The sequence below is a fragment of the Erigeron canadensis genome, chromosome 5 (genome assembly GCF_010389155.1).
Source record: "Erigeron canadensis isolate Cc75 chromosome 5, C_canadensis_v1, whole genome shotgun sequence".
Taxonomy (NCBI): Eukaryota; Viridiplantae; Streptophyta; class Magnoliopsida; order Asterales; family Asteraceae; genus Erigeron; species Erigeron canadensis.
Genome location: NC_057765.1, coordinates 34955441 through 34968024, shown reverse-complemented (window position 1 = coordinate 34968024; position 12584 = coordinate 34955441). Strand labels below are relative to the sequence as shown.

Genomic DNA, 12584 nt, shown 5'->3' with positions numbered 1-12584 from the left:
TGGCTAAGATGTCTTGTCTTTTGTCGTTGTCTTTGCCTTAGAACTTGTATGAGGTTGCAACAAAAATATCACGAAGTGAAATCCGGTGAGTCAACATTTGTTGATGGGGTTTTTTTTTTTTTGTCTTTGTTAAACCTGTAATTGACATAAGTTTTTTTTCCTTAACCTTTTGCAACCTTTGCACTTAAAATTTTAATGTATCTAGTGTGCTTAAGATTTTGTATTTCTAAATTTCGTATTTTGTATATTGATCACTAGCATCTTTCTAGTTGATAAATATTTAATATAATTTTATTATTGTTGTTAAAAAATTAGTAGTAATAATCATCAACAATAAAACTATCAAATTTTTATATTCCTATCATGTAACACCCCAATAATTTAAGGTAATAGAAAATTAATCCTTTTCATTTTTTTGACATTAAATTAATTTCTTAGTATTTTGTTTTAAAAAAAAAGGGGTTAATTTAGTTGGAACTTTAATGGTTAGCGGGTATAATACCCATTTTAATTTAGTTGCAAAGGCAAGGGATGCCCAGCCAAAACTCCCATTTTCATGTTTTTATGATTTTATTTCTTCTTCTACAGTTCCTTTTCAATCCTCTTTTCATATGATTACAATAAATCAAAGTAATCAATCATTCAAGTAAATAACAATCATCAATAATCCTCAATAAACAAAAATTGAAAAGCTAGGGTTGTGAAATTGGTGGTGGTCGTCGAAATTGAGGAAGAAAAAGGAGAAAGAAGGAGTTTTGATTCAAGTCTATATTATTGAACTTTTAAGGTATTGATTTCTTGAGTTTAATTTCAATTTCTTTTAGGGTTCTTAGTCTTAAAATTAAGGGTTTTGTTATTTGTGGGTTTCAAATAAAACCCTAATAATTTTGATTGAGAAATTTGATAATTTGATTTAGAAATATGTTGTTAATAAGAAACCCCATAATAAGAACCTCATATTGATAGTGTTTGGCTAGTAGATGTAAAAATGGTACCTTATTATGAGAATTTGAGCTTTGAAAGATGGAATGGCCAAACACTTTGATATTAGAGTTATGGTGAAATTGTTAAATGATTATGAAAGAAATGAGTTTATAGAACTCATAGTTATATATATATTATGTACTGTGTAGGTGGTGAAGAGCATATTGTTGAGCCTTATAGCAATATAGTGTCAAATTGCCAAGTTAAGGTGAGTGTATATGTATATTGATGTTATGCAAGACTAGTAGATGATGATATACCTACTAGCATATATTGATTTTGTGTAAGACTAGTAGATGATGAGATACTTACTAGCATATATTGAATTTGTGTAAGACTAGTAGATGATGAGATACTTACTAGCATATATTGAATTTGTGTAAGACTAGTAGATGATGAGATACCTACTAGCATGTATTGATTTTGTGTAAGACTAATAGATGATGTGATACCTACTAGCATACATCCTTGGCCAAGTAGAATTAGCATCATCATGATTTGTTTTGTTGTTGTTTTGACTATCGAAAGAATGGCTCAAAGTTGCTTGTATGCTCTTAGAATTATATAGCTAGATTATGATCATATGTATATGCATTCACTAAGCAATTGCTTATATTTTAATTGTTTAACTTTTTATAGGAGTTGGTACTAGCCAAGGAAAAGATTTGATCAAGTGATAGATTTGAAGTGGAAGTTGTTATCAAAGGTATTTTGGCCATCTTTGAAGGTTGGCAACTTGGATAATGGTGTAAACAATCCCTTGGTACATTTTGGCTCTTGATACATGTTCATTTTGGTAAAACAAATATATTATTATGTTTTGGAAGTCATGAGTTTTGTTGAATGAATTATGCAACTAAAAAGAGTCAAATCGCCCATTTTGCCAACTACGGGCGAATGACCCGTTTGATTGTTTTAATGTATATTTCAATGGTCAAGGTTTTGGATCTATCCATTATGTTGTAATATATGATTTTACTCATTTTGGTGTTTTGGTTTAATGAAATTGAAGCATGGAATGTGAAATATGGATTTTTGGTTAAAATGAAAAAGTGCTGGTCGGACCATAAATTTACGGCCCTGACCATAATTTTACGGTCCATTGATTTAGATGGGACCTTAAATTTACAGCCCTGGGCCATAAATTTACGGCCTTTTGAAATTTTGAGTTGTTTTCAAACAAGGAAGAAAAAAATCCAGGAGCGAATTACGACCCATTTTTACGGCTTGTTATAATTTAAACCATAATTTTACGGTTGGGTTTTTACGGTTAGTAGTAATTAAGCCGTAAATTTACGGCCCTCAACCATAAATTTACGGCCAGTAAAAAACAAAATTAAAAAATCGTATTTTTCTTAAATTTAGTCGAGTCGTTTCATATCATGAGACCTGTCTAGCTATACCAACGACCATGCATATGTTTCCACCCTCTTCATTCACATGTAACATCCAATATTTACACAACATCGGATATAGACTATTAATCCATAAGCTTTATTGGTAATTGATCAAGCACAAAGATCAGCTTTAGTACAAAGTTAGTTAGATCAAATTTGATTAGATGTGTCATTTCCCGTTAGTTGGTGTAAACCCAAACTTCCCTAACAAAATGAAGATTATATATGCACATGATATATGTAAAGAGTATGAAAATATAACATGATTTGAATAAAAATGAGTATAATTCATTATTCATCCCTTTAACAAGAAGTAGATTAGGTCAAGGTAACAATCTCATATGAGCAACAACAATTATACGAAAATTGAAAATAATTACATGAAAGTTGAAAATAATTTACCTATAAAAAAAAAGATGAGGATTCTCCAAGTTTAAAGTTGTATTTTGAATCTTGACAATTGATTTTTACCCAATGGTTAAGCTGCTTTTAACTTACCTCTCAAGTTAAAAGAAACTTGTGAGGTGTTTTATCCCTAAAAATGGGTGGTTAAAATTAACTTGAGATTCATTTAAAAGAATCTTAATTTTTAATGAAAATTCAAAAGTCAATATTAAAAGTTAATCTTTTAATCTTAATCTTTAATGGTTAGGATTTCTTCAACTTAACTAGTCAAGTTGTTGAAAGAACTATACTCCTCGTCCCTATAAATAAGATTTATTTTGGTAAGGTAATACAAATTCCATTACTTGAAGGACCTGCATAAAACTTGACCCTGTAATAACAACAAACAAATCCCAACAAGCAAAATCCCTTCAGAAAGTACACACAGATTCCTATTTCATTTCATCCCCTTCCCTCAGCCTGTCTGTCTGTCCGTAGACACCAACCAAATTCCCCAAAGCCAAAAACTTTTTCAGAATGAATGTTCATAATCACACAAACAAGCCCCATTATCTTCTCACACAACTTTCTTGAATCTTTTGTAAGTTGACATTTTTACCCAATTATTATTAATGTAACATTTCGCAATGTATCTTGTAATCTGACCGGTTTTTTTGGTGCAGTTTGCAGGTAATTTGAGTGGCTATCAAATGGTATGCTCTCTTGCAGGTGTGCAAATGACAACCCTTCCTCAAGGTAAAAAGACAAAAATTTGAACATTTTTTTTTTGTTTATTATTGCTAGTTTAATAATTAGGGCTATTTGGACAAAAATGAAACAAAACTTTCACCAAATTGTCCTTGTATGTGATTGACTCTTTTTATTTACCTTTTAATGTATGAAATTTTTATTTCGTTAACAAAGTATGTAAGCGACCTTCTGTCAAAAGAAATTGGTGATGTGGCGCTGCCACATCATCAAAACTGCTATAGAAGGTCGCTGACATACATTGGTAACTAAATAAAAGTCAGTTACATCAAAAGGTAAAAATAGGAGTTGATTGCATACAATGACAATGTGGTGAAAATTTCGATACATTTTTGGTATAAGAATGTAGTCTAAATCATGAGTATTAAACCGATAGCCCTACGATATGTGTGTACTCTTGCTAAGCTAAAGGTTGTGGGTTCAAATCTCATAGCGGACAAATGTGTGGAATATCATGTCGCGTGTTGTTAATATTTGTCTTTCTAAAAAAAGCAGGAATATCAAAAGTGCATAAAGAGTAATGTGATAGACCTAAAAGTTTGGGTGCCGACATGTGCCAAATTGGTGAATATTCAGAGACAGAAAATGCATTAGGTTATTGAAAATATTTAATTTTTTATTTCTTGTAAATGTGCTCCAATTGATTTTGCCCGCGTGAGTACCAGAATTTTTTAGGCCTGCTATTTTAGTCTTATGTATCATCTTTGTGCATTGATGTTTCAATGTTTGTTTAGTTTTGTAGTACTTCACTTTATTTTGCATAAAAGTTTAACATCAATCATGAGTTTGTTTGTTAACGAGAACAAGTAAACGGATTATTGACTAACGTTTTATGTATTATGTAAAAAGAAGAAGAAAAACCTTGTGTTCTACTTCATAACACTTGTTAACTCACAGAGGATGTAGGCTGTTGGAAATTAGCTGCTCAGTACATTCAAAAAGAATTTAAAGAGGCAGACGAAGCGAATTTGCTTGATGAAGAAGGTAAGTTTATGATCCGTTATTTTCAGTTGCAAATAATTCTTGCAAGCCTTGTTATTTAGAGTTTCTATATTGGTTTAGACATACTCAGTTTCCTTGTCGGTTCTCTTTGTGTTGCTCTATTTTGGATTTTGTGACTCATTTGGTTACATCGTTAATGCAACTAGAAATCTAAAATGGTGTTTTACTACTAGCTATTTCCTTGAAAGACCCTTTTATATAGAACCAGTATCCTGATAATTCCAACCGACACTGTTGGTTCAAAGGGGGAAGTTATAACCCGTGTTTTCATTGTTCGATCAGAGCAAAGGAAGTTGTTGTAGTTCCTTATCTTTGAAATAGAAAGAGAATTTGCAATTTTGAGTTCTGGCATCCGTTTATATATTCTTTTGTCTTTTATGTTAAACTTCAGTAGGTTTGTATACTCAGTTTCCTTGTCATGGTCATGATTTTGCAATGCAGATATGCACGTATTCGGTCTGAGGCCTATGGTGGATCCCTTAAACTTGGTGAGGTTTCAAATGTTTTTGCTTTTGTTCATCTTTTTAGAATTATCTTTGTATCTAATGTTCTGATTGAATTACATTTCATATTGGATTCTGAAATGTTAACTTGCAGGTTTCTTGCAATTCCTGCAAGAAACCAGTGAAGGTTAGCCAATATGCAACTCATGCAGGTAACTTCATATTCTAGTTTTATATAACTGTACTCGGCTTCTTTATACATGTATATGGCTATGACTATATATATATATATATATAGGGGTGGGTTATTTTAGGACCAATTAGGACATGTGTTTTTTTGTAACTTACACACCACCATCATCATCTACTAAGACTTTCCGGCGACGGACCCACCGGAAAATCATGTGTAAGTTAACTTACACATGTGTAAGTTACTTACACATGATTTTCCGGCGACGCGGTGGTCAGAGATGATCATGGTGGTGTGTAAGTTACAAAAAACACATGTCCTAAAATTGGTCCTAAAATAACTTGCACCTATATATATATATATATTTAAAAGTCCATAAAACTAACATAGTGCATAACTAATTATCATTATTTAAGTGTTTAACGACACATTGATCCGTCAAAATCGAAAAAGTCACGTTTTTTGTTGGATGCATTATTTTGATGAATATGCATCCAAGATGGATGCACAAAACAAAAAACGTGATTTTTTTAATTTTGACGGATCAATGTGTTGTTAAACACTTAAATAATGATAATTAGTTGTGCATTATGTCAGTTTTATGGACCTTTAATGCATCAAAATGTAGTTTTATGGTGGAATGACAAAAGAAAGTGACCACAACTTCATTAAATGATTTTAGCACAATAGTCCATTTGTTCGTAAGCTATTTTGCTCATGATAATTGAGCTGATGTTTGAACATCAATGTATATCTTAAATATATTCTATCTTTTTACAGAGATTTGCAAGTCCTTAAGCTCACTAGTAGACCACACAACAGAGAATGATGTTCCTGTGAAAAAGAAACCTCCCAGGAAGGAGAGGAAAAAATCACAAATTAGTATTTCTAGTATCCTTCTAATAAATAACTCAACTATATGCTTCTTCTGTTACTAGTAGTTACTTCTCAGTCGTTATATTTTACAATACATTTTTCATCTGTTATATGTGCTTCTGAAAGCTATATTTGTTGAGCTTAACTTAAAGGTAGCACAAGTTGAATCAGTTGGTAAGCCTAGAAGATCTGCAATTACTAAAACTACTGCTTCAAATTCTCATTTGGATGAACAAAAGGCAACTTCACTTCCCGTACAACCAAATGGTATCGTCTAATTCGATTTCTGTTGTTTTGTGTTTTGTCTAATAGTGTAAGTCAACTTTATATGATTTGAGCTAATAGGCTATTACTAATATGATTCTCTCATGTTGGCTGTGGGGACAGTCGAACGGGGCGGGGGATAATGAGTCGGTTATTAAGATAGATAAGTGAAATTTTGTCCTTTATATCTTTTGTTTAGTAACTGTTACCTTAAGTTATTTACTATCAGTACTCATATAATGCATCTCTTTTAGTTAGAAGTAACACACAGATATATAAGCTAACCGGGGTATTTCTTACCCTTTTACCCAAAAAACCCACAGATATATATTGTTCAAAAAAAAATATAGATGTAAATTCATGTTTTATTTAATAAAATATCATTTTTAATTTGTTTTACCAGAATTTTCTGTAGTTTTCCACTTATTGCTCACATTTATGTAATAAAGACAACCGACCCAATATCGGCCCCTCATCTACCGGTACCATGACCAACATGAGAGAGATTAAATTACGAAACACTATGATTAGAGGGCATGGGGTGGGATTTGAACCCTTGACCTCGTGCATGTCTTCCACCACTAGGCTACCGTTTTGGGGACATATTTATGTAATTGTGTGTATAGTACAACCCTTTAGTTTTAGCTATAAGTTGTGTACTAATTTACCAATCTGTTTGATGATTGTTTGGTAGTTGTTATTCTGCAAGCATGTTTTTAGTTTCTTTTTCTTTCCATTCTCCCCAAACTTTGATGTATCATATAAAGCGAGATGAAAAACAAGAACTTGCTCACCTCAATGGAGAAAACCTTAAACTTCATAATCAAACCCATGTACCCATAATTACATTTTCAAGAATCATATTAGTACAATTGAAACAAGATTATATACATATAAAAAATCTTTTGGAAGTAAAGCTTGAATAAAGATGGTGGTTTCGACTCCAAGTATTTTCTCTCCAATTTGTTTCCCATTTTAAAATTTACTATAGTAGTTATTTCAGTTGTAAAGATTGTGTGTTACAAGATGGAAGTGCCTGTTCTTGATGGACCTCTAAATTGGAGATTTTTATTTTTCCTTCAAAACTTGTCAAATCATTCTTCTTTATAACATGAATATATATGATGCATTTTGAAAGTAAAGTATTTCATGATTCCCGTTTCTATTACATGTTACTGCATCTTTCAGGCAGAGAGTCCTTAAATGAATCACAAGCAAGAAGCGTGAAAAATGTCGACGGTGTCAACAGTTTACAAACTCCTGGGAAATTCAATGATAATCATTTACAGACCAAAGGTATTAATCCACTCCTTTTTATTTAAGATAAGGTAGGGTTTTTTTTCCATGTATTGAATAAATGATTTTGACAAGATGATGGAACAGGAATGCTAAGTGCTCCATCTCCACTTGCAACCAAGATTTACTATTCTCAAAGAAATCAACGTCTCAGATCTGCAATAAGCCAAATGTATTACAGATCAACATCTTCACAACATGATCATGATCTAAGCAATATGCAATTCTCAGACAGCAATACAATGCCATCAATTAATGGTTATTTTCACCATAGCCAAAACGAGTACCAGCCTGAAAAGGTATATGTCATAAAATGACTTTTTCTTATTGTAAAGTGTGCGCTTTGCATGTTCATGTAGTTGTTATATGAATGGCTAGCAAGTCAGATGCTATTCATAGAAACCAATGGAATCATTGTTTGTTATTGGAGATTGTTGGTGCTTGTGGATCAATTTTCATACTTATGCTATTTAGCTGAATCTTTCTCTGAAAACAGCTCGGCAATCATCTCCCAACCATGGTGGAAATTACTGATCCATTTCCTGCAAAAAGTTTGGAAGCTAATCTAAATGAATCCACAAAGCTCTTGCCTGTAAACTTTCCAGATCAATTTTATGTAAATAATGCCCTAGGACCTCAAAGAGCTATGGGAAACTCAGCAAACGATGTTCTTCCAGCTTCTTATCTTTCTGATGAAAGTTAAGGTAACTTTATGCATTTGTGTTTCAAATGCATTTGGTTTGTTATACTTCTCATTTTTACAGGATTGCATCTGTATTCTTTTGATCAACCATAGTCTCGTTGACTTTTTTTTTTCTTATAATAATGCTAATTTAAGTAAGACTTGTTTTTAGCATAGAAAAGCACAAGGCATCAGAAAATCCTGATGAATCCTGGAAGTAAACTGATATATACCATCATTATGCAATGGGATGTCTCAGTGCATTTTCTCCATTTCATCTGGTTTTAGGATCTATGAGTAGAAAGCCGTGATATGTTGAAACAGTATTTTGGAATTTGATCATGAATTGTTTCCTTCCTTCTAAGGCTATGAGCACAGATCAAGTTCTATCCACAAAATAACATAAAAACATAGTATAATTGTTGATAATAGCTATTAGCCCACCTCCTCTTTAGATCTTGCTTAAGTACGCATGGGCCCAGCTTTAGATAGTTCGACCATGAAATTGTATCTCGGTAGTTTTCTTTAAATTAAGAAAGGGAGAGGGGGCAGTTTCTGAGAGGATGCTGGACGCCCAATAAGTTGTTTTTTGCTAGAGGTGACAATGATTCATGTTGATGCAGGGTAATCCGGGCTGTTTTTTTCATTGATAACATGTCATATATAAAAATTTAGCAAAATCAACCGATCGAATCTAATAAAACTGTCAAAAGTTGGCTAATGTTTAGTCAATTACTTACAAAGTCCTTGCTCGTAAATGAATTATGTGTTTAGTTTAACTATTCTATTATTATTCTCTAATACAGATTATATAGTTGTATTTACCATTTAAATATTTAGAAAATTCAGAAAAAGGGAAAAATTTCTGACAAGTTGTCCTGGTATCCAACCTGATAGCCCGTTATTAATTTTGTTTATTTTGCCACCTCTTTGCTTGTAACAAATGTAGCTACATGGTTCATAGAGTTTTGGAAGGGCAGTATGCGAATTGCAGATGTTTGCATTCTTATTCTTCTCAACTTTATAGTCTCTGAATTCAACACGTGGTTTTATTTTGCTGCAGGACATCCATTAGGACAACGCAGCAGCAGTGTTCCTGTGTACAGCCACCAGGGAAATTTTTGGTAGCCAAGGTGATTATTTTGTTATTATATCTCTTAACTTTGGAATGGTGTTTCTTAGTTTCCACCCAATTCTACCTACACGAATTGAACCATGGAAAACAAAGATTCATTTCAATTCTATGATGGCATTGTAAACGATTCAAACTAGGGTTTGTCATCATACAATGATGTATAAATCCTCGTATAGTATTATATTTTTGGTCTTTAATGAAGATGCCGAATTCAATGTTCACTGACAAAACTATGATTCCTTTTGTTGCAATATATATATTTCGTACATTTTTAAAGTACATTGGGTAGAATCATATGATACCTGGATTTTAAGGCAAGTCCTGTGATGTTTAGCTCTCTGTTAAAGTGTCTTGTAAGTTACCTAACCAGCAAAATCATAAACATGATCGATATATCAGTGTAATCATATATGATTCTGTCATATTTAATTTGATTATAGATTGGTTATAAGCTTAGCCAAATATGACTTGGGCTAAATGGGTTGCAAGAGTTAGTGGGGTTGGTCTCCCACTTTGTTCAGAAACGTTACATTATGCTCATAATATAATCTGTGCAATCATATTCTATACGGGATAACATAAAAGTAACTACCTTTTACTATCTTTAACTACTTGGTATTTACCAACACAGGTAATATATGTCCATCAACATTTTACTTGCTTAAATCTAAATACCAACTGATAATTAAGCATAAGAAATGAATTAAAACTATACTATCAGAATATGGAAGATTAATACTCCAACAGTCCAACACCATAAGCATTGTTAAATGATTATTTTGGGATTATAATTTGCATACAAATATACAGGTTTTCAAAGCGTCACAACTCTATGCAGCTTGCAGTGTTCTGTTCTCACTAGGTACAAATACAACATCATCTCTCTCATATGCACAATCATCTGAATCAAGTTCCAATTGATTTAGTTTCCTAACAAACGACGAAAACAAAGGAAAGTTTTTAGGCGAAAAGAAGTCACCACCCATTCTCTGGTAAAGGAACAAATTGATTCCGTTCTCACACGCCAAATTCTTCTTGATCTGTTCAAAACTCTTGACTGTACCCGCAACATGCATGTTTTGACCACAAATTTCTACCCCACGGTTTCTGCAAGAATCCCTTATGTCTGCAAATAGTCGCTCAGGACTTGAAAATGACTCTTTTGGCTGTTGTTCATCCAAGAGATCTATTCCTGGCAAGATCATTCTACACGAATTTTTATGGAAAATCTTTGCAATTTCTTCATACCCGTTTCTGTTTATTGTGTTATAGAATCCCGCGGTTACCTCTGCTGGATGTGACCGGCTTCTGTACCATGAATGAACAAGAGGCAGTTTACCCGACACCATAACTGTAGTGTGATCGCTAAAAGATGACGCAACTAATGAAAGCATCCGGTCTGCGTGAGATATGACTTGGGACGAATACCATGAAAGAAAGAAATCGCCATAAGCAGTCTCCCATGATCCACCTTCTTTGAAGAAAGTGTCAATAATGGGCTGCTGGTTGTATCTTGGTGCATCATGTGGTCCACAAAGTCCCCAAAGAGGGTTTCCAAAATTTTCTGCATGCTGCTTCAAATTTCTCATCATGTTTTCATCATAACACTGAAATTCCCCTGCTCCATAACCAACACCATTCTTGAAGTGATCACTTTGAGACGGATATCGAAGCTCGCCGTCTGGCCCCATTCCAATTGTCACCCCCTGCAAAATCCATAAATCAGTATCCATTTCAATAACCAGTTCAAGAATTCAAGACTCAGCTTCCTGATACTTAGAAACGAAAAAGAACAAAACTTTTTTCTATCTACTTACAGTAATTGTGGAACCCATAAACTGAGAGAATGTATTCTTGAAGCTTTCAATAAATCCTTGATAAACTTGGATTGCAGTTTTGCCATCAAAAACAGGAAGATCATCAACACCATAAGATAAACAGTCTTTATAACGCTTCCCTGACTGATCAGCAAAGAATATATTCGGTTGCATTTCACCAATTCTAGAAACCCAACTAGGAAGTGATGTGTTTTCTTCTTTAGAGGCATGAAAGCAAAGCGAAACATGGACTTTAAGACCCGCATCTCGAACCATGTTCACAAGAGTAAGATAACCAGACCATTCATATTTTCCCATGGATTCTTTCTCTGCAACTCCCCACCAAATTGGGAGCTCAACACCTTCAACTCCTAATAACTTCAGAGCCTTAAGTCCTGCTGCTATTGCCCTTGAATGTTTAATAGCACTACATTCGGAAACCGAATTCATAGGCAGTCCAACATATAACTTCACACCATCTTTCTGCACATTTAACAACCATCCATACATAAATAAATTAAAAAAAGGTTCACTAAAAACAATCAGATTAAACATTATAGATACAAGATATACTTACATGATTGGAAAATGTAATTTCTTGAGAAGCTTTGGTGGATGCAGCAATTTGAGAATGAGAAACAGATTGAGCTGAAATCTTATAAGAAAGATTAGAGCTTTTGACTATTTGACCAAAACCCATATGTGATTTAGTGCCATATGAACTTATAATCATCAAATTATTATTATGATTATTAGTGCCTAAGTTATAAAAATTTCTTGAAATCAGTGATATTTCCATGTGGGTATGAAAAAGGTCTGCTTTTTTGCTGAAAAAGTGAAAGATTAGTGGATAAAATGGTGTTTTGGATAAGGGTTTTGTAAACAGATGATTTGAATTTAGGGGGAAAATGGGAAATGGGTGTATATATAGGATTTAAGAATAGTCATTGGTCCACGTGTCATGCTGTTAGTGAAGCAAGAGTTTGAGCCGCAAGCTCACTCATGCATATTTTCGCTTGGTGATGATTAATTCAAGAACATTTTAGATATGGGCTTTTATTGCATATTTTTTTTGGACAGTATTGTTTTTGTCAAATGACATAATGTGGGGCACCATTGTCACTGGTGGCTCTAAATAATTGGTTGTGATGAGTATGTTTATTTTCGAAGTTTATCTAAAATTGAAACTTGAAAGTATAGGAGAGAAATTTATTATAGGAAGCTTAGGAGGACTTGGGACAAAATGGTAGCTTGAACATTATCATCTTAGAATGTTGGTTGGTCAAGATTAGTGATGTAAATCACATTAAAGGCCAAAGTATAAACTTGTAATTTGAACTATGGAT

General features: G+C 33.1%; 2 protein-coding genes across 2 annotated transcripts; one reads left to right on the top strand and one right to left on the bottom strand.

Annotated features, from left to right (window-relative positions):
* The first annotated feature begins 3141 nt into the window (after positions 1–3141).
* On the top strand, positions 3142–9640 carry LOC122599071. The gene is made up of 11 exons (XM_043771522.1): positions 3142–3366; positions 3449–3521; positions 4431–4517; positions 4977–5023; positions 5133–5190; positions 5949–6059; positions 6201–6311; positions 7497–7604; positions 7692–7903; positions 8101–8308; positions 9350–9640. The coding sequence occupies exons 1-10, from the start codon at positions 3307–3309 to the stop codon at positions 8305–8307; spliced, it is 1074 nt and encodes a 357-aa protein (XP_043627457.1). The 5' UTR covers positions 3142–3306; the 3' UTR covers position 8308; positions 9350–9640.
* A 544-nt stretch (positions 9641–10184) lies between these two features.
* On the bottom strand, positions 10185–12061 carry LOC122599070 (inactive beta-amylase 9). Its single transcript, XM_043771521.1, has 3 exons — positions 11816–12061; positions 11239–11721; positions 10185–11127 (listed from the first exon to the last, which is right to left on the bottom strand). The coding sequence occupies exons 1-3, from the start codon at positions 12035–12037 to the stop codon at positions 10252–10254; spliced, it is 1581 nt and encodes a 526-aa protein (XP_043627456.1). The 5' UTR covers positions 12038–12061; the 3' UTR covers positions 10185–10251.
* Between the last annotated feature and the right edge of the window lie 523 nt (positions 12062–12584).

Bases quoted from the DNA above. Each gene is read 5' to 3' on its own strand.
- LOC122599071 (XM_043771522.1), top strand. From the start codon at position 3,307: ATGTTCATAATCACACAAACAAGCCCCATTATCTTCTCACACAACTTT. The intron at 6,060-6,200 runs GTATCCTTCTAA...ACTTAAAGGTAG, and splicing joins ATCACAAATTAGTATTTCTA to CACAAGTTGAATCAGTTGGT. The intron at 7,605-7,691 runs GTATTAATCCAC...ATGATGGAACAG, and splicing joins TAATCATTTACAGACCAAAG to GAATGCTAAGTGCTCCATCT.
- LOC122599070 (XM_043771521.1), bottom strand. From the start codon at position 12,037: ATGGAAATATCACTGATTTCAAGAAATTTTTATAACTTAGGCACTAAT. The intron at 11,722-11,815 runs GTAAGTATATCT...TTAAATGTGCAG, and splicing joins AAATTACATTTTCCAATCAT to AAAGATGGTGTGAAGTTATA. The intron at 11,128-11,238 runs GTAAGTAGATAG...TGGATTTTGCAG, and splicing joins TTATGGGTTCCACAATTACT to GGGGTGACAATTGGAATGGG.